Source organism: Suricata suricatta, chromosome 4, assembly GCF_006229205.1.
Source record: "Suricata suricatta isolate VVHF042 chromosome 4, meerkat_22Aug2017_6uvM2_HiC, whole genome shotgun sequence".
Classification (NCBI taxonomy): Eukaryota; Metazoa; Chordata; class Mammalia; order Carnivora; family Herpestidae; genus Suricata; species Suricata suricatta.
In genome coordinates, this window is record NC_043703.1 from 133,646,776 (window position 1) to 133,666,489 (window position 19,714).

Consider the following 19,714-nt stretch of genomic DNA (forward strand, 5'->3'; position numbering starts at 1 on the left):
GTCTGTGGGTTCAAGCCCCATGTCATGCCCTGTGCTGACAGCCAAGAGCCTGGAGCCTGCTTCACATTCTGTGTCTCTCTGCCCCTCCCCCACTCACTCTCTCTCAAAGACATAAAAATTTTTTCAAACAAATGCAGAAAATCCCATTTGGCTAGGATGAAGTTTTGAGTTCAAAGTCATTGCGAGGGATGAAGCCAAAGAAATGAAGAGGGCCCAGCGCTGTGATTGAGGGCCATGAACATTTCACCACAGATCTCTGGAGCCAGCCTCCGAGCTGGAAGGGCTCTGTTGTCGTTACCCTTCGTCACAAGAAGCTTCTTCCTGAGCCTGGCACAGGGCTTCCCAGTCTTTTGGAAGAAATCCTTTCACATCTCTGAAGGTGATAGGGCAGTAGAAAGCATGTGTGGATTGCACATAACCAGAGCTGGGTGCGGGCTTAAGTATTTGCTCGTGACCGGTGAACCATGGTATGTCAGTAGTTTGATAATTAATTGAGTAATTACGATCGACTCTGAGAAAACCCTAAGCTTCAGTTAGCTTCAATCCCCTCTAATGACCTACTGGTTACTCAGACAGGCCTGGGAAGCAGGCAGGTGGAGAGAGGAAGACCCCGATTAGTGCAGGTTGGGATGAAATGTGCTTCGTTCCTCTCTCCAGGGGAAGAGGACGACGAGGACGAATGTGGGGAGGAGAAGCTGCCCTCCTGCTTCGATTACGTGATGCATTTCCTGACTGTGTTCTGGAAGGTCCTCTTCGCCTTCGTCCCCCCCACAGAGTACTGGAACGGCTGGGCCTGTTTCATCGTCTCCATCCTCATGATCGGCATCCTGACAGCCTTCATTGGAGACCTGGCTTCTCACTTCGGATGCACCATCGGCCTGAAAGATTCTGTCACTGCGGTCGTGTTCGTTGCACTTGGAACTTCAGTACCAGGTAGAGAATGTATTCTTATATGATTTCCCTTAGATGTGGAAGCCCATTCGCCTTCCTGACCTTTTCTTTCTCACAATTTCAAGGACTGTGATAACAAACCAGGCCTATGAAACACAAGAGCCCAGAGATATAAATAATGTCACTGCCAGAAGACTGTCATGGCATTTTTCAAGGTTAGAACACTGTCCAGTATCATCAAGAAGACAGGAAAGCATTCCCAGGGGGGCTGCCTGGCCTGCGTGGAGGGAGCACATTGGTTTGATGGATAAATCGATAGATCAGCTTCCTGTTACAATTAGCGCTTTCCAAAACACAAAACTACAGAATCATCTTCGAGCACAAAATTTGTCTTTTAGATATTTACTAACGTTTGGATAATTTTATGAAGCTGTATCGTTGGGTACCTGAGATAAACACCTACTGAAAACTGATACACTGTCTCTCGACCCAAATATCAATGGGTGTAAGTTTACAAAAAAAAAAAAAAAAAGTAGGTATCGATCAGGACAGGGAAGAAGTAATTCTGGCCAAAGCAAGCAGGCAAGCTCCACATTTCATGGCTGTCCCTTAGTGCATTCCTTATAAGCCTAATTTTTTTCCCACCTGCAACAATAGCTCATTATATTTGCTCCGACGTCTAAGAAATCATCCTCCAAAACATGGCATGGACAGCAGTAATTTTCAAATTTTGGTGAGCATCAGAATCACCTGGGAGTTTGTTTAAAAATGGCAAATACCCCAAACCCACTACCGACCTGTGGGATCAGAGGATCTGGAAGAAAGGCCCAGACGTGTGTAAGTTCACAGGTGATTCTAGTGCACATCAGAGCTGGATCCGGTTCCCAGCACTAGTTGACACCTTGGCAGATAGACAGCTAATCCTGGCTTTGGTTTTGAGTCTGCAAACAAGTGCGTCTTAAATCATGTATGTATCTCCTCACTGGAAGTTACTGTTCTCCACGCTGACATTCATCATCTCAGTGACTGTGGCTAAGTCTCTGAGCCTTTATTTGTAAAACAGGATGGTCCTATTTAACTTGCAGAATGGTAGGAAGGACTGGAGAAAACACCTATACATTATGCATCTAGTAAAACATTTGAAACATGGAAGGAATTTGATTAAAACAGCAGTTTTTGTTATGATTTCTGAATAGCTGGGGATGATCTGACAGTGTAAGTTGGGACAGTTCCTCCTCGAGTAGCCAGGAACGAATGGTGCAGATTTATACTGGTGAGCTGTAGGACACATGGTATTATCCAACCGATTGACCGTTTGGGACTCCTGATGAAAGGCGAGTTGAGGGAGGCGCCAGAGGATTTCGGGGGTACTGTCACTCCTGCCTCAGTGAGCAGGACTATGCCAAGTCTTCTAGCTGACTGCTGGTCCTCAGAGGGAAGCAGACTCCCTCCCAACCTCCGCTGTTACTGTAAGTTCCAATTTTGATCTTTATTTTGATTTCCCCCCCAAAATAACCAGAAATTTAGCAAGCAGGAGGAAAACCTTAAAATATTCATATTGTGCATTGTTTTGTTTAGAGAACACATACACTAAAAGGAGCATCAACATCATGGCTATCCACTGCTCTCCCTCAGGTTCCTAGGAAACCATGTTTTGGAATCTCCTCTCCCTAAGGCTGGTGCTCAGGTTAGCACACACCGTTGGCCTTAGGTTTAACCCTTGAGAAGAATATGTACAAATTAGGATAATGAAAGCAAAACTTAGGTCTCTCGTCAGTGTTACTCTAAATCAGCGTACCTCTCTGCAAAGTCAGCAGGTGGGCCTACCGAATGCATCTCCTGTTTTGAACAGATCAAAAGAAATGATATTACTAAGTCAAATCCTTGTTTCTAGGGGTGCCTGGGTGGCTCACTTGGTTAAGCGGCCAACTTCAGTTCAGGTCATGATCTCACAGTTTGTGAGTTCAAGCCCCGCATCCAACTCTGTGCTGACAGCTCAGAGCCTGGAGCCTGCTTCAGATTCTGTGTCTCCCTCTCTCTCTCTGACGCTCCCCTGCTCATGCTCGCTCTCTCTCTCTCTCTCTCTCTCTCTCTCAAAGACAAAAAAGATTTATTAAGAAAATCCTTGTTTTGAAAAATATGTATTTTTAAAAATCTCCCACCTTCTCATTTCAATACCTCAAAACTGGCTCCTTTTCCCGTATGCCAGTCTTCCTAAGTTGTGTGACTCTTGTGTTTTAAACTCTTTTGAAAAGTGTGGCAGCCATACTGTATCATTAAGCCATGCCATTTCTGTAACATGAAATGTGGATGACACTAAGCCGTAGTGTTTCTCATTGTTTTGCCACTTAAAACCGGCTCAGAACCCAGGTAGGGGCATCAAGAGGTAGGAAAGCCTGCGCGGGAGAATCCAAGAGAATCATTAGCTGTCAAAATGGTTTCCCTTCACCGCCAAAAATCCTCCCCATCGGGAAACAGATTTCTTTGCTCTGTTACCAGGAGAATCCCTGTAATTTGCTGCAATATTAGCTGTGCAGCATGCTCCCCACACAATATATCCGCAGGTAATCTCATAATCGTATTTATATAAACAGACATCACCCCACCAAAAGCAGCTGTGCAAACTGAACGAGATGCTGAACAAACAGAATATTTCTGACTTGATTCTTCAACCCTGGTGATTCAGAGAAGTGTCTTATGATAGCTTCTCACTCCTTGGATTAAAAAAATAATAATGATGCTATTGTTCCCAGATGACAAAGCCCAGTTGCTACAGGTAGAAGAATAGAAGAGACCAGTTTTTTTTTTTTCTTCGCCGAAAGCTTACTATTCATCGGCATTGGTCCTGAGACCCAGCTTTTTCTCTAGGTTGATGTCTTGACACTTTTCCTAAAGTAGAAGGGCTCCGGGCTAGTGTTTGATGTAGTGCTGCCTCCTGAGAGGTGAGACCCTTGAATTCTCAGCTTGTGGTGGCCTGCCCTAAGGCAGGATTAAATATTTTAAATATCTTAAACTTTTTATACTTTTTATCATATTTTTCAAAATCTATGGGGGAAAAGAGCTCCTTCCGCATACCACTGGTATCAAAAGCTCATTCTAACCTACTGGCAGAGGAGGATCTCTGAGGATCTCCACCCCCCTCAAGCTTAGGTATGCTGAGATGACCTTAAAGACTCACACCTGTTAGCAGAGCAAGAGCCTTCTTTTCCTGAATCCCCCTTTCGGAGAGCTTCTTCTCCAGAGAAGAGGGGCTTCCTGAATAGTCTCCATCCACCTCTAAATGTTGGAATAAGCAGACCCTAGTCCCCAGCCCTCCCCTCTTCCCCACCTGGGCTCACTCCCTGGCCCATCACACCAGTCTCCATGGCTTAAATGCCACCAACATGCCAATGATTACCAAATCTGTGTCTCCAATCTCCACTTTCCTGAGTTCTAGATTCATATGACAACTGCCCTTCCTATATTGATGCCAGATGTGGAATTTGGGGCTCCAAATCACCGTGTCCAGAGTAGAATGGCTTTATTTCCACTGCTTGACTGCCTTATGCTTCAACCAAACCTACTCCTTCCAGATCTTATCTTTTTTCAGGAAAACAGGATCATCATCTGCCCAGGGCCCTTGATTCCTTTTTCCTCATCCCCACAGTCAAGCCATCCCTAGGTCCTGCATATCCCACCACTAAAGAACATCATGGGGGACCCACTTAGTTCTCTCCAACCAAGTCCAGGCAAGTCATTCTCTCTGACTCCTGCAGTAGCCTCCCGTCTCCATGCTTCTCCTAGGGATTAAGATATAAAACAGACCCCAATTTCTGCTTACCATCTTCCAAGGGCTTCCTACTTCACTTAAGATCAACTTCAAAAGTATCCCCCTGGCTTACAAAGACCTATGTGACTTGGCCTTTGCCTGTCTTTCCATTCTGTTTTCCTCCTTGTTCTTCAGAGCCACTGGCTTTTTTATTGTCCTCCACATACCAAGTTCATTCCTTTCTCAAGGTTGCATTAGCCATCTAAAATGTTCTTCCCCTTCATTCACTGAAGACTGATTCTTTGTCTTCAATTATAGTTCATCTTAAATGTCACTTCCTCAAAAGACCTTTCCTAGCCACACAATGTGAAGTAGCACAACAAATTCTTTTGTGTTCTATCACCCTATTTTCTATAGTCTTTATTACTTTCTGGGTTTTTAAAATCATTTTTGAATGTTATTTTCTACCTCTCCCCACTGAAATGTAAGCTTCATGGGAGCAGAAACCTTGCCCTTTCAATTTCTCTCACATATTTGGCTTCTAAAATAATGCCTAGCTAATATGTAAATAATGCAATTATATGTGCCCATGTGTTTGGGTGTGTATGTAAATGTGTTGTGTCTATAAATGAATGGGCAAATCAGTCATTTACATGTTAGTGTGATTTCTTAAATCAGATGGCTTTCTTCTTATCTTCTAGAGACAGGTAAGAAAGTTATGATTGAGGGAGATGAGCAGTAGATACTTTTATAGTGTGGCTGATTCTCGAAGACTCTATCTGGGTAGGTTATTGTAGTAAGAAGGGCAAGGGTGACTTGGGAGCACTGAGTCTCCTCTTTCATAATCTGGCTATGATGGGAAGTATGATGAGGAGAAAGATGTTTTTGTTTCTTTATTCTTTTCTCTGCTATCATCTCCATTTTTCAAATCCAGAACTCAGGCCAATACTCTTAAAACTTTAGGTATACTTTGTGTACTAGTTAGTCACTTTTCGGTAGCCTGACTTGGGACCATAACTAGGTTACATTAGACTATTTCTATGGAAAACAGGCTCAAAATTCAAGAGAAATTAGTGCAAGAAGTTTAGAACCCAGCCATTTTCGTCCTAGGCACTACCTGTAGCATACACTCCTTTAGCTTACAATTATTTACTCGGATGAAATTGGGTATATTGGGTCAAGACATTCCAGCTTCTACATCACATTCCAAACACACACATTCCTTTCATGTCTTGCTCCTGTTGGATTCAAGGAGAAGCAAGCATTCTCCTCACAGAAAAAACTCTTAGATGTTAATGAGTTGGGAATATTTTTACCTTGCTCAGTCTGCCTTGGTCTTGCTCCATACATCTTGATTAGGCTGGTGCCTGAAGCTGGCCTACTGCCCCCTGTATCTTCCCATTAGGAGCTGTTTACTTCTAGGACCAGAACAGTTTTAAAAATGGGTATTCTAAGGCTGCTTCTCAGCCTCTGGCATTGTTAGACTTTTCTGTTCACTCCCAGTGTTTTGAATACCCTTTGAATACCCTTGAGTTTTGTCAAGTAGGAATTATTTCACTGTAGACATTTTAAATCATGAAGAGAAAGAAAATAGATGATCTTAGGCATTTTTCCCATTCTGTATATAGAACCTTTTAAAAAAAAAAAAAACCTTATTTTAGAGAAAATGTATGCTATTTTTAAGTTACATTACTTCCAGATTTCTAAATACCATAGGAAGAATTTGACAAAAAAACTAGTTTTACTAGCTGTTCACTATGTTTCTTAGTGCAATGTAATGAACATGCACCAGGGAGGTAGACAGCTTTAGAACTATAGGTAGAGAGCTTTAGAACTGAATTCAGGAAGCTGGACTTCTGACCATTACTCATTATGTGACTGGAATCAGTTGGAAAACAGGCATGATGATACATGGCAATTTTTAGATTTTTTTTAAACATTTTTAAGTGTTTTATTTGTTTTTGAGAGCGAGAGAGACAGAGCATGAGTGGGGGAGGGGCAGAGAGAGAGGGAGACAGAATCTGAAGCAAGCTCCAGGCTCCAAGCTGTTAGTACACAGAGCCCTACATGCGGCTCAAACTCACAGACCGGGAGATCATGACCTGAGCCAAAGTCAGATGTTTAACTGACTGAGCCACCCAGGTGCCCCAATGATACATGGCAATTTAAGCAGAGTTGATGAGAGGTTTAAGTAATATGGATCTCAGAGCACTTTGTCAACCAAAATTTGCTAGAAATCCAGGAAATCATCATTTTCTACACTGACATCAACTCTCAAAATGTCAAAAGGAATAGAAACCATCAGAAAATAAGAATAGGAAAAGTATTATGATCAGGGAAAGAAACTTTAAAACTTTACCGCTCCACAGTGTGCTAGGCATGCACACTGTATTTACATGATCTATTATTTAGATCATATCATTAAGTGATAGGAAGTGATTTTTGTCTCCTCTGAGATTTTCTTGTCTCTGAGACCCAACCCTTCTCTAAAAATGAATTTATTCTTTACCTCTTTAGCATTGTGCTAGAAAACATTGCAGAAAAAAAATTATTATTATGTATGGTTAACATGTTTTGGGTTTTAGTTTCCTGACTTCTAAAAACTTGGAAAACTACAATATTGTAGAGTATACTTGAGTAACAAAGACATGACAATTTATTAAATCCCACTGCTTTATTTACCGGGGGATCCGAACATAACTAATCTAGTCAGGCGGGTTGTATAGACAGTGGTGTCTCTGTTTAAAAGTCCCTTTATCGCATAAAGAGAGCACCAATATCCTCAGTTACATAATGAAATTAAGGCCCAAAGAGAATAAATGAGAATTTGCTCATATTCAGTCCAAGTGTCAATCAATGACAAATTGTCTCATTATAATCTGGTACTCAACCACTCTATTTTAATTTGGATTTTTTATATGGATTTATTTTTAAAATAAGCATGCCACACTTCCCCACATATCTTATAATTTGTGGGGAATTACTTCTCTCTTTGCTTCAATTTAGTATTGCCTACTTTTAAAGCATGCCGTAGTAGAATTCTATTCAAGCTCTTTGAAGTCAGGCACTATCATTCCTTTGGCATAGAAAACACCTAGAGGAGTACGTGCTTCAAAAAGTTACAGAAATGATAAAGACCTATTTCTATACCCATAAACACTTAGCATTTCCTACATGTAAAAATTTAAAGGAAATATGGTCATTCTGGGCCAAGACCAAGGCTTTCTGTGATATTCACAGCTGATGAGGCACTGGGGTCAGGACCAGAAAGGACATATCTCCCAGAAGTCCTGTTCTGCAGACTTCCTGGCAACTCTGGAAATCAAGCCCAGTTTTCTAGGTCTCTGAGCAAAAGTAGGAGCCTGGGAGTAGAATCATGAGAAGTAGGTATTCAAGGCATCTATCGGTACACACACTCAACCTGCCCCTTACTTAACAACAGAGACAGGGTCAGCAGGAAACACAGCACGCCGCACAAATCAGATACTCTTCTCAGGGTAAGTTGTATCCCGCCCATTCTGAAATCCCACACCCATCTGATCTACCCTGGAGAACAACGAGGAATCCGATACGATCATTCCCTTTCTCTCCATCCTACTTCAGACAGATTTGGTGCTTTCATTTCTGGATTCATGAATTAACTAGTTAACAGTCTCCATATCAGTAAAACTATGCAAAATCTTCTTTAGGGGGTGTTTATGGATATCCACAGGAAGGTGTAAGAGAACATGAGCTTTAGAGTCAGGTAGACAGGAGTTCAAATCCACCCACCCCACTTACAAGAGGTAGGACACCTCTAGAGGTAAATTGCTTAACTCCTGTCAACCTTAGTTCATCAAGCTGAATAACAGGAAGGGGGACATGAAAATCTATCTCAGAGTTGTAGTGACTATGACATAAGAGCACTTTTATCAAGTACCTAGTACAGGGCCTCGCATTTAATTGATGAACAACAAAATATATATATTAGATTTATTTTCCTTTCCACTTCAACATACTGATAAATAGGCTTAGGCCTTCTGGTATTTAGCTCAACTATATCACAGCAAGTGAAAAATAGCAAACCAAGAAAATTCACAGTCCATCTTCATTACTTGGTCCTATTCTAGGAATTCTGGCGAGGTGGACATTCTCAGTTGTGTGCGTGTTACCTGCAATTTTACTCTGAGCTTTACACTCAACAATGGCATTTCAACTCAGACGCAGTTTGAAGAGGAAGTACCATAGCTACATATTATGTGTATACATATCTAATTGGACGATTAACATTTCACACCAGCTTAAATGGGAAGGAAAACATAATTGCTTTACTCTGCTCCAGGATGTCCCCATGGCTATCGTGTTCGTTCCCCCAGGAGGATCTGAAAGGGCAGGTATATTATGTTTCCAGATACCTGTGTAAGCAGTCAGTTTCTTTGCCACCAAGAAAGGTCAGGACTGCTGAAAATGGGCCCTCTGATCGTAGTCGGGGCAAGAGGGAGAGCCACCCAGGGACACGGCCACATGTACAGCACTGGGCAGCCCTAATCAGAGGGCTTTCCACAGGACCTCCTCTCACTCTCACGCCAGTGACCAGCCAGCTGGAGGTAAAACACCCAGAACGTTCCAGCATACTTTCTCATGAATAGATGATGTCATAGGAGTTGAGGGAAGCTTACAAAAGCAAGCATTTTTAAGGACAGAGCAAAACAAAGGAAGGCTGGGTACCAGATTTCACAAGATTTGCTCCATATATGGCACAAGAACTGCCTGTTATTCTAAACTAAAACACAGTGGGGAAATAGACTAAGTGCAGCAGAACCCAAAGCATTTTGGTAAAAACCTGGAAAACACCCATTTCGAAACCACTTGAAGCCTTTATTCTTATGGCCCAAAGGAATAGTTTGTATTTAGTACTTACACGTTTTTAGTTGGCAGTTACCATCCTTGATACATCTCAAGGGGCAGCACTGTATGGGTCCCTGGCATAGAGCACAAGGCTGGAGGGAGACCAGGATGCTGACCATGATGTCATCTACCAGGAGGTGGCCCCGGGAGCTGAGAATGCAGCACAAGTCATGGCCAATGTGACATAAGCCTGTCTTTGGATTAGTGCCCCAATCCCACTCCACCTTCACTCAGTCCCACAAAACTCAGAGAGTAAAAGAAGGAAAGCTAAAAATATTTGATCCTAGTCTTCTCTGGGCCTTCTCGCATAGTCTAGGTCTGACAACGCGAGGATATTAACAGAAATATCACTCTGTTCAGGGGTGCACGTACATGTGGCGTTGTGTTGTGTTACGAGCTGGTGTTACGAATGTGCAATGCGAATGAATGTAAATTTCCTCCCCTTTTTAGTCTTCAGGTATATTCCAAAGGGAAACAAAACATCGAGTGTACTGAAGGTCCTAGGCCTGTTTGCTCCAAGGGTATTGACAAGATCATGGGGCTCTCACAAGGGACTTGAAAACAACGTTGAGGTGGCAGCCTTCATTTCTCCCTTCTCACATGTGAAAATAAGATGGTGAAAATGAAAAATTTCAAGAACCACTGTTATGCATTTTTCTTCTTTTAAAGTCAGGCCTCAGGCTGCATTTTTAAACAATCTTGGAGGCATAATTTATATACCATAAAAGTCACCCATTCAAGTAGACAGTTCCGGGATTTTTTTGAGCAAATCTACAGGGCCCTGCAACAATTACCCTAATCCAGCTTTAGCACATTTCATCATTCCAGTAAGATCCCTCTTGGCTACGGACACATAATCCCCACCTCCACCTCCTGGCCCAGGCAAGCACTGATGCAACCTTCTAGGACCCCACAGATGCGTCTTCTTTTAGCATTTCACAAGGACCAATTTTAATATAAAAATTGGATCCTCTACACGACCGTCACTATACTTTAGTAGTACATAAATGTAGGGATTTACCTCAGCTTCTGTAAGATGTTAAGATCATTTCTGTTCTGTTCACCACAAAAATCTCTACAGACATTTGCAAACTACGAGGAGGAGATATTTTTGGCCTTTATTGCTTTGTGCATATATAGATTGTGCACCCTTTAAGACAATCCCGCTACCTCCTCCCCCCGCCTGCCCCGCCAACAGTAACCTTGCCGCATATACTTGAAATTGCTGGGGGAAAATATCACACAGTTGTATTTAGAATTAGCACTGTGAATCTTGGGGTAACACCACCTGTTTAATGATCTAGGGAGGCTACATATCATTGGCCAATTCAGTCAGGTAATCATAACACACTGCAAATGAGGCAACTCGCCTGAGTTCAGCTTCTTACTCTTATCCCCGGCCCCAGCTGTCACCCTGTAGAGCCTGGTTGTTGGCCCCTGGATCAACATAAATCCATGAAAACCATTAGGAAGAGAGTAGGGACAGAGGCTATGATGCTTGTTTCCCTGCACACAGAATATTATCACCAAATTCAAAAGGAAAAATAATGAGCTATAAAAATAAGCAGAACCTAATTGCCATGTCATGGGCACTGCATGAGCCACAAAGTGAATTTAAGGCCCAGTGGTATTTTTAGAAGAGGAGGCAAATAAAATGGTAATTCAATTTAAAAAGCAAATCATACATGTGACTGTAAAAGCATGTTAATATCTGTTGGGGATGGTGCATATCATAGACATGAAATCATGGTACTTGGCATTTTAAGCACAAATCCAGCTGGAAATCCGTCAATGCCGCCCAGCATACACACCTCACATCCTGCCCTTTCTCAGGAATGAAACATGAGCTATACATTATCAGTTTATACTCTGCTTCATTCCAGAAGAAGGATTTAAATCCATAAAATGCCTCCTGTTCCTCAGCCACCTCTTCTGGCACATGAACCTGAAATGCCAAATCTGTTGGTGGCCGTATGTGATAACCTTTGTTTAACTCAGCACAGATAAATCATATGTTTTGTGCTAAGGAGAAAAGAGCTTACTGGTTCTGTTATTTACAATCAGGAAATGATGTGCTGTGTTTGTTTCTTACCCCCACCCCCGCCCTCCTCCTCTGGAGCCCAAGGGCTTTTTGACAGAGTCCCCCATAAATTGTAAGCTATTATTAGGTTATCACTGTAAAAACTCATGGGTTGAGACAACAACTCGTGGGTTGGTTCCAAACTGAAACAATCCCCACTGGAGTCTGCAAGTGGAGCCAGCAGAGGGCAAATTTTACCTTGTCATTCCTGAGTTCAGAGTTGTAAAACAAGTAACCGCAAATGCACAAAAAGTTCACGACAATGCCCCTCTCTGAAGGATCCTTTGTATGATGTTGCTCCAGATGGCTGAAAAATGGCAAAGCAAAAGCCCTAAACTAACCTGCTTGTGCAATTAGAGAACAGCTGGTCAGGCTGCTCAGAGAGGGGTCCCCGCCCAGGGTGAGGCCGCATCAGAAGTGCTCCAGGTGCTGGCCCTCCTTGTATCTGTTACTGCCGGTGCTTCCAGAGTCCACAGGGAGGGGGATAAGGGTCCAACCGCCTAGAAGAACCTGACATTGATAACTCAGGATCAAGTCTTTTCCTGAGAGTACGGATGAAACCCTTTCTTCTACAACTTCCACACCTGAGCTCAGTCTACAGGACTATTAGTGAGACGTAATATTCAAAATAAAGAACTGTGTTCTGATCAGATGATGCCAGGAAGCACAAACTGAGTGTGAGACCATGTAGCATTCTTGATCATCAGATATTCAAGTGCTCGTCCCTCTACAAGAGTTATTAGTCCTTAAAAAGGAGATTAACACGATTTTTTAAACATGAGACCAAAAGAAGCAGTATGATACAGTGGCAAGGCAGAGGACTCAGAACTATTTTGCATGTGTTTTCATATGTATACTACAAATATTTAGTAAGTACCCACTAAGTAGTAGATGCTGTTTGACATTGTAGATATAGAGGGATCAGCAAGGCAGATGTTTACTCCCACAAAGTTCATACTCCAGGGGAAGAAAGCAGATACCCAATAAAAATAGGATAAAGTTTCAGACAGCAATGAGGGTGAACACTGTTGAGAAGAAAATAAAAGAGGATCATGGAATCCTGGAATCAAGAGCATGTTCTATACACATGGAGGGGTATTTTAACAGGGTAGTATGACTCCTTATACCACTAATCTTTGGCAAACTACCTACTCACTCGTACTTCTAGTTACCCTCTGCAAACTTGTCCAGGCAGTTCTAACCTTAGAAATTATGAAAAGTTATTACGTTTTCTTGGCCTGTTCCTTTAAATAATCTCTTTGCATTTTTTTGGTGGTTTACTTTCCTCTCTGGCAGCTGTGCCTCTCTTACCCACCTCCCACACCTGTTCTTAGGGGACAGGACCCAATTGCCCTGGGTTTTTCTCCCCAGTACTTCTTCCCCTCCTAATCTAAATATTCCGTGTTAGTTACTACTTTGGAATATCCAACAAATGATCCACGTTAAGGCATCAGTGATGAATGTATGATTTGATGAGAGCAGGCCATTTACATGTAACACAGAAAGTGTTTCAACAGTAACCACACTGGCATAGCTTCATTGTTTTAAAAGTACCTTTGTATCAATTATCTCTTTGGTGGCCACAGCGGCCCTGGAAGTTAAGCAATCTAGATGTGTCATCAGGGCCAGAGCATGGGAAGATCTCTGGCAAGAATCGGATCTGATGAAGGATCCTGGAACCAAGCCTCCAGCATGAGGACCCGGGCACCAGGAATCACAGAATGTGGATTCTAAGCCCATCCCTACATTCACATTCCTTCTGACTCTTAGGACACTTCAAGCTTCCTCCCCTGAAAAAAACACAGCACACACCCCCCCCCCAACTAAATTGTCAGGAAGAACAAACAGTAGAACATCTATGGAAGAGGTCTTAAAGCTCTCAGATGTAAAAATAAGAAATTTCTGTCAAAAGAGCAGTGCTAGGTGCCTGGGAAAGAGATAAAAACAAAACTCGACATTAGACCTTAGCCTCGCCACGTACCCTTAGCAGCCTGGACAGAGCTCTACACCTTACTTTCTGGTTTTTGCATTACAAATTACATCTCTAGCAAGAGCCCAGGTACAAATGATGAAAGACTTGGGTATTATATCCCTTCCCAGAAATCTCAAGGGCACAGAGTGCTCGACAAACAAATACACACAGTAATTTTGTGGGTGGAAGTCAATAGAATATACTATTAATAAATACAATAGAGTGTTGCTGTAACACAGATAAAGAATTGAGAGAGGATTTTGGCCTTGTTGCATAGTCCATCATTGCCTGATAGGAATGATTTGAAGGAAATGAAGACCATACATCCCTTTCCTTCACAGCTGGTCCTCAGAAAACTTTTACAGTGGATGAAGTTTGTTTTTTCAAGATTCTCATTCCACTTTATGGCCTGTCTAAACTCTAAACTCCAGGCCAGGAAACCTCTTTATTCCTTCCACCCCCTCTTCACCCTGACCCCTGCTGAGATGCACCTGCTGTGTGTGTAGTATTACGATGCCTTCCCTCTTAGGATCCCACTACTGTAGCCCTGACCACTGAAAGGATGAGAAAAGGCTGAAAATCAACCCTCCACCTCTTCTCAGACTCTACTATTTAGATGAGACTTTTAAAAACTGTATATTCTCCCTTTAATAAGGAGGTAAATAATACATTCTCTTTGTAAGTAAAATTGGAAATATTAATAGCACCAAAGAAAAACTCATCTAGGAATCCCACCATCCATTTGCATTCTTGTATTTGTATTCCATTTTTAAAATCCTGGTACATTTAAATAAATTCACAAAATGTGTATACAAAGGAATATCAAATATTTACCTACGCTTTTTAATGGACTTCTATTAGGCATAGTTACAGAACCCTTTTTCACTTAGCAGTGTATCATGAACATTTTGCTTTGTTAACATACTTTTAAATATAATTTTAACAACTGCACCTTAAAATTGTAATTTTATTGGAAATGATGGGTAACTGTTTCCAATTTTTCTCTAACATAAAAATTCTACACTGACCACCCTGTGTACCTTTCACACATACAGAATTACTTCTAAATCACTAGAAGTAGAATAACTAGATCAAAGATTTTGTGCATTTTTAAGACTTTTGATAGACACATACACTTTTGGGCCATATGATTAATCCATAGGAATAAGCTAATGGAAAAAAAGTTATACCACATCAAGACACAGTAGGAGCAGAACTAGGAGAATCAGTACTTTCAGAACTTTCCAGAAGGCCCTCAACTCCCACCTGTCAAGTATCACCTGCTGCCTCCAGTGCTGGGTTGAAGCTATATGTGGGGACCTTTACTATTTTTTTATTTAAAAAATAGTTTTTGGGGTGCCTGGGTGGCTCAGGGGGTTAAGTGGCCAACTTTGGCTCAGGTCATGATCTTGCAGTCTGGAAGTTCAAGCCCCGCATCAGGCTCTGTGCTGACAGCTTGGAGCCTGCTTCAGATTCTGTGTCTCCTTCTCTCTCTGCACCTTTCCCATTTGCTCACTCACTCTCTCAAAAATAAACAAACATTCAAAAATTTTTAAATATATTTTTAATGTTTATTTTTGAGACAGACAGAATGTGAGCAGGGGAGGGGCAGAGAGAGAGAGAGAGAGACACACACACACACACACAGAATCTGAAGCAGGCTCCAGGATCTGAGCTGTCAGCGCCGAGCCCGACACAGGGCTCAAATTCATGAACCATGAGATCATGACCTGAGCCGAAGTCAGACACTTAACCATCTGAGCCACCCTGCAGTGGCCCTGCAGTGACCTTTCCTGTTTATTGAGATGACTCCATTTGCCTGCATGTAATAGTATCCAGGCTTTCGTGAACTTTAATGCACAAAGCAGTCCCTTTCAAAAAAGAGAAGGCTTATGAGGAATACATAACTGGGTGAATATCCACAGTACATGTTGGGTGTTTTAGGTGTACTGTCTAGATCTGTAGACTTTGAGTTACACCAACACAGCCCAGCTGAAAGGGAAGTTCTCTTGTATCCTCTCAAAGCTACCTGTAAGTGAGAGTGAGCGTTTCTGTCTTCTCCAAGTTATAGTACGGTCTTTCTACCAGGTCCCACTCAGCTACCTCCCGTGCTAGCAAAGCTTGGGGCACCTGTGGCTTTACCATCTCTAAAGCAGAACTTGCGAAGATTCAGACAGGAGACAGATGTTTCAAAAATAGAACAAAGCACAGAAGAACAAACCAGGCTTCAAAGGCAAGGAGGGTTGAGGGACAGAGCAAGATTATGGGGAAGGAAGGAAAAGCAAGCTGCCAGACACTGATTGTTTCCCGCAGGGCAGCCCTGGTCTGTGTTGGAGGCAAGGAGTTCCCGTTGTAGCTCATAACAAAATGGCTTGGGCAAGGGACAGTTAGCTACTTGCCGTAGTCCCAAACATACCCTTTTTTGCCTTTTCAAAATTAGCAAAATGCTGCTTGACTAAATCTCAACAGTGTCTCATCCTCCATGGACTTGGTATGAATAAAAGGTTTATTATAAAAGTAATAGCATTAAGGCTCAAAATTGAAAATATCAGAACCTTGATGTTATTTTTAAAGTAAGTTCTTTCAAGCCTATTTTTATGTACTATAAAGACAGTATAAATATAATATTAAGAGAAGCCAGAACTTAAAGAATTGAAAAAAATTACTTTGTCAGTGATCTCTGACATTGTTCTAAAGGAATGAAGGGCCCATGAAAACAGCCCTTTCTTGATCTGTTTTTGACCTATGCAATATTTTTCTAAAGGCTGATGTTTCTCTGTACAACCTTTAATCCTCTTCTTTCAACTGGTCAGAGGTGAAATGATGAGGTTTTTGGATATTTTCTTTGAACCCTTTGTCCGTTTTCAAATTTCAGATATGTTATTTAGTCCTTGTTGACACTCCACACTCTTATGCATAAAGTCAGTCAATATACAGTGCACTTGTGGCTAAGGTGAATTCTGGCTAGGATCACATTCATCTGTGCTGAATCCTAGTTTCACCACTTACTGGCTATATAACTTTGGCTAATTTTCTTATACTCAGGGGTTTAATTTTCTCATCTATCAAATAAAGATAATAAAAGTTTTTGCTTAGTACAGTTATTTTTGTAGATTACATGGGAAGCCATATATAATTTTTTAAATGTTTATTTTTGAGAGAGATAGAGACAGACACAGAATCTGAAGCAGGCTCCAGGCTCTGAGCTGTTGACACAGAGCCCAATACGGGGTCTGAATCCATGAACCAGGAGATCATGACCTGAGCCAAAGTCAGACACTAAATGGACTGAGCCACCCAGGTGCCCCAATGGGAAGCCATATAGAGAGCCTCACCTAGGAGCCTTATAAATGTTAACTATTGCTGCCCTTGTCATCACTAACATTTGTGGACACAGACAAACACATTCTCCCCAAATCCTATAGGTTTATTAACCTTAAATCACCTGGCTGAAGGAAACCATAATAAAAAGCTGTTAATAGCATTAATATTTCCCTTTGTTATCACCAGAACAAAGAATTCTGAAATAGGAAATATTTGCTGTGTACCAACTAACTTCCAGACACCACCCTGAGCCATTTTATAGGACTTCTTTTGATCATCTTTATGGCTATATAAATAGGGGCTTTTATTTTCCCTATTTTACAGGTATCAAGAGTCTTAAGGAGAGGTTATCCCAAGGCCACACACCCAGTACATGGTAAATGGGACCGGGCCCAGGTCTTACTCCATAGCGTAGGCTCCTTACTACTACAACTAGAGACATTATGCAGTCCTTAGTCCATATGGCATTCTTCAGTAATAGCAGTGGTTAACCAGAGTAACATGGGACCAGGTGACCAAATGAACTACGGACAGTGACCTCTGCTCTCGATGCCAAGCAGAACCACTGATTCACATGAACCTAGGGGGAACTGTGGAATACTATGGTCGTCATCAAGCTGCCTGTTCACCACTTGACCAGAGACAGGAGACTTCTCTCCAGTCAGTCAACACTGTACCCCTCAGTTTGTCAGGCACACAGTGGAACTTCCACAATAATCTGCATAAACCTTTTTATGTGGGGAAATAGACAAGCAGGACTTGTGAAAGTGAAAGTACCAAACCCACTGGTCCACTCCAAGACCATGTTCATGCGAGTCTCAGGACACAACCAGGTCAGAATACCGCTTCTTTGTTCCAAACCCAGCTCGCTGGTTTGGGGCTTTTTTCAAGGTCAAGAGAGGGCATAGGGAGGAGTGAATAGAATTGAATAGGATGAATTGAATAAAATAAGTCCCATCTCAGACAAACCATTGGAGTTCTTTGAAAGGCTCAAATGTTGTTGGCCTCAAAGATTTAGAACCAGGGATTTGAGAAAATTTCAGCAAACCTCATGAAGCTAGAGGTTTAAACAAGGAAGGGGAAACCTTGAATCCTCTCTTGAATGTTCATGGACATCATACCGAAAAATCACCCCATTGTGGGTGTGTTTAAGAGTGGAGTGTTATAATCTTTTGAGAGCATAGATCAAATTACATTCTGGAAAGCAGATCAAATAGCACTGTTGGTTTGTCTTCATTCTCTTCTCCACTATGAGTTCCTTGGAAAAATAAACCCCTATTATTTATCCCTTTTAATTAGAATTAATCTCTTTGAATTTAAAATCTCACAGGATTTCAAGTACATAACAGGAAAACGAAGTCCCAGCGGTACCCTTGCAAAGTGCAAACGTTCAAGTTAACATATCGAAACGAAAACAGTTATTTGATAACAAAAAAATGGCTGGTTTTTGATGATCTATGTGTCAGGGCTATTCCATACACCATCTGGGAAGTTCCATTGTCCTTAGATGAAGAAACAAAGGCTCTGAGTGGTTAGTTGATCTCGGTCTGGTTGGGGGACCTTTAAAAAATACTGGGGCTCCAGACCAATTAAACAGAAACTTGGGTGGGGATAGACAGCTAGAATTTTTCAAATGTTGCCCTGGTGCTTCTGATTTGCAGTTGGGGATAAAAATGAGTAGAAGCAGGTGTTCTGATCTGCCAACACACGAGTCCTCTAGAGCATTTTACTTTCCTCTGTTCTCTCCTAAAAATAAATCATGTCACCATCTCCATTTCTTTTTTACTTTCTTTCAGGAGCTTTCATGGGCAGAAATCTAAGTGTTTTTCCCTTTTTTCTGTGTTTACAGCTCCTAACTAGTCATTAATCTATCTAACATCAGCAATACCTTGATCTCCTTAACTTCGGTTGGAAGTAAGGATTCTTTTGAGATGAACCAGTGCAGTGAATGTGTGACGCTGTGTGGTTTTCATACTTACCTGGGTAAATGTCACCACTAATAACAAAATCTTGTTCAAAGTCCTCAGTGACAAAAGAATTCGTATATAAATTATTTCCATTTGGATTATAAGAAAGCAAGACAAAAAGCGCGTAGAGGAGATCAGAGAGGAATATGTGCATTGTTTCAGCAAAGACGTCAGCCTGCCTTTCAGTCACCAGTAAGATGAGGGCCTTAAAACCTAGAAGGGCTCCAGTGTTATTTCATGACCCAGGTTATATGGAATTTTCAAAAGAATTGCCTTGATTTTTAAGAATGATTTTCTGCTTTGTCACATTTTTAAACGCATAGGATCATAATGTTAGGAAGTCTTTAAAGAAGGTTATAACTCCCTAAAAGTTTAGAATTATCACATGAGTCATAATTCCTTACCACTTATTCTCTTAGGATCTGGCACCATTGGGTTATAAAAATAGCTAATAATACTGAACACTCATTAGGTGCCAGGCCCTAATCTGAGTGCTGCTCATGTTGACACGTTTCTTTCAAAACCCTCTGAAGTAGGTAAGCTTCTTACCTGGCAAGTTGGTGGGGCCAGAATTCTACGAATTTAAGTAAATTTCCTTCCTCCTTTGGTCTTTCATACCATCCATGCTGGAACAATATTTAAAAATAATCAGAGCATAGCATAAGTCAAGAGTTGGAGGACGTTAGAGTTGGAGGGGCAGCTCTGGCCCCTCCGTCAAACCCACCCAAGCGGTTCTAGGAGTAAAATAACCACTAATACTGTGGGCATCGTAGTTTGTAAGAGAAATTATCTGCTTCCCCCCAAACTGAAACATATCCCTCTCAAACTGTGGGTGTTTGGAGCAA

General features: G+C 41.7%; 1 protein-coding gene across 15 annotated transcripts in view; it reads left to right on the top strand.

Annotated features, from left to right (window-relative positions):
- The window catches only part of SLC8A1 (solute carrier family 8 member A1), a 364,284-nt gene that overhangs the window by 336,004 nt on the left and 8,566 nt on the right, over positions 1-19,714 (top strand). For all 15 annotated transcript variants that reach the window (XM_029937892.1, XM_029937890.1, XM_029937893.1 and 12 more), the window contains one exon: positions 658-933. In XM_029937892.1, the coding sequence (XP_029793752.1) occupies positions 658-933 (276 nt within the window). The remainder of the gene's footprint in view (positions 1-657; positions 934-19,714) is intronic.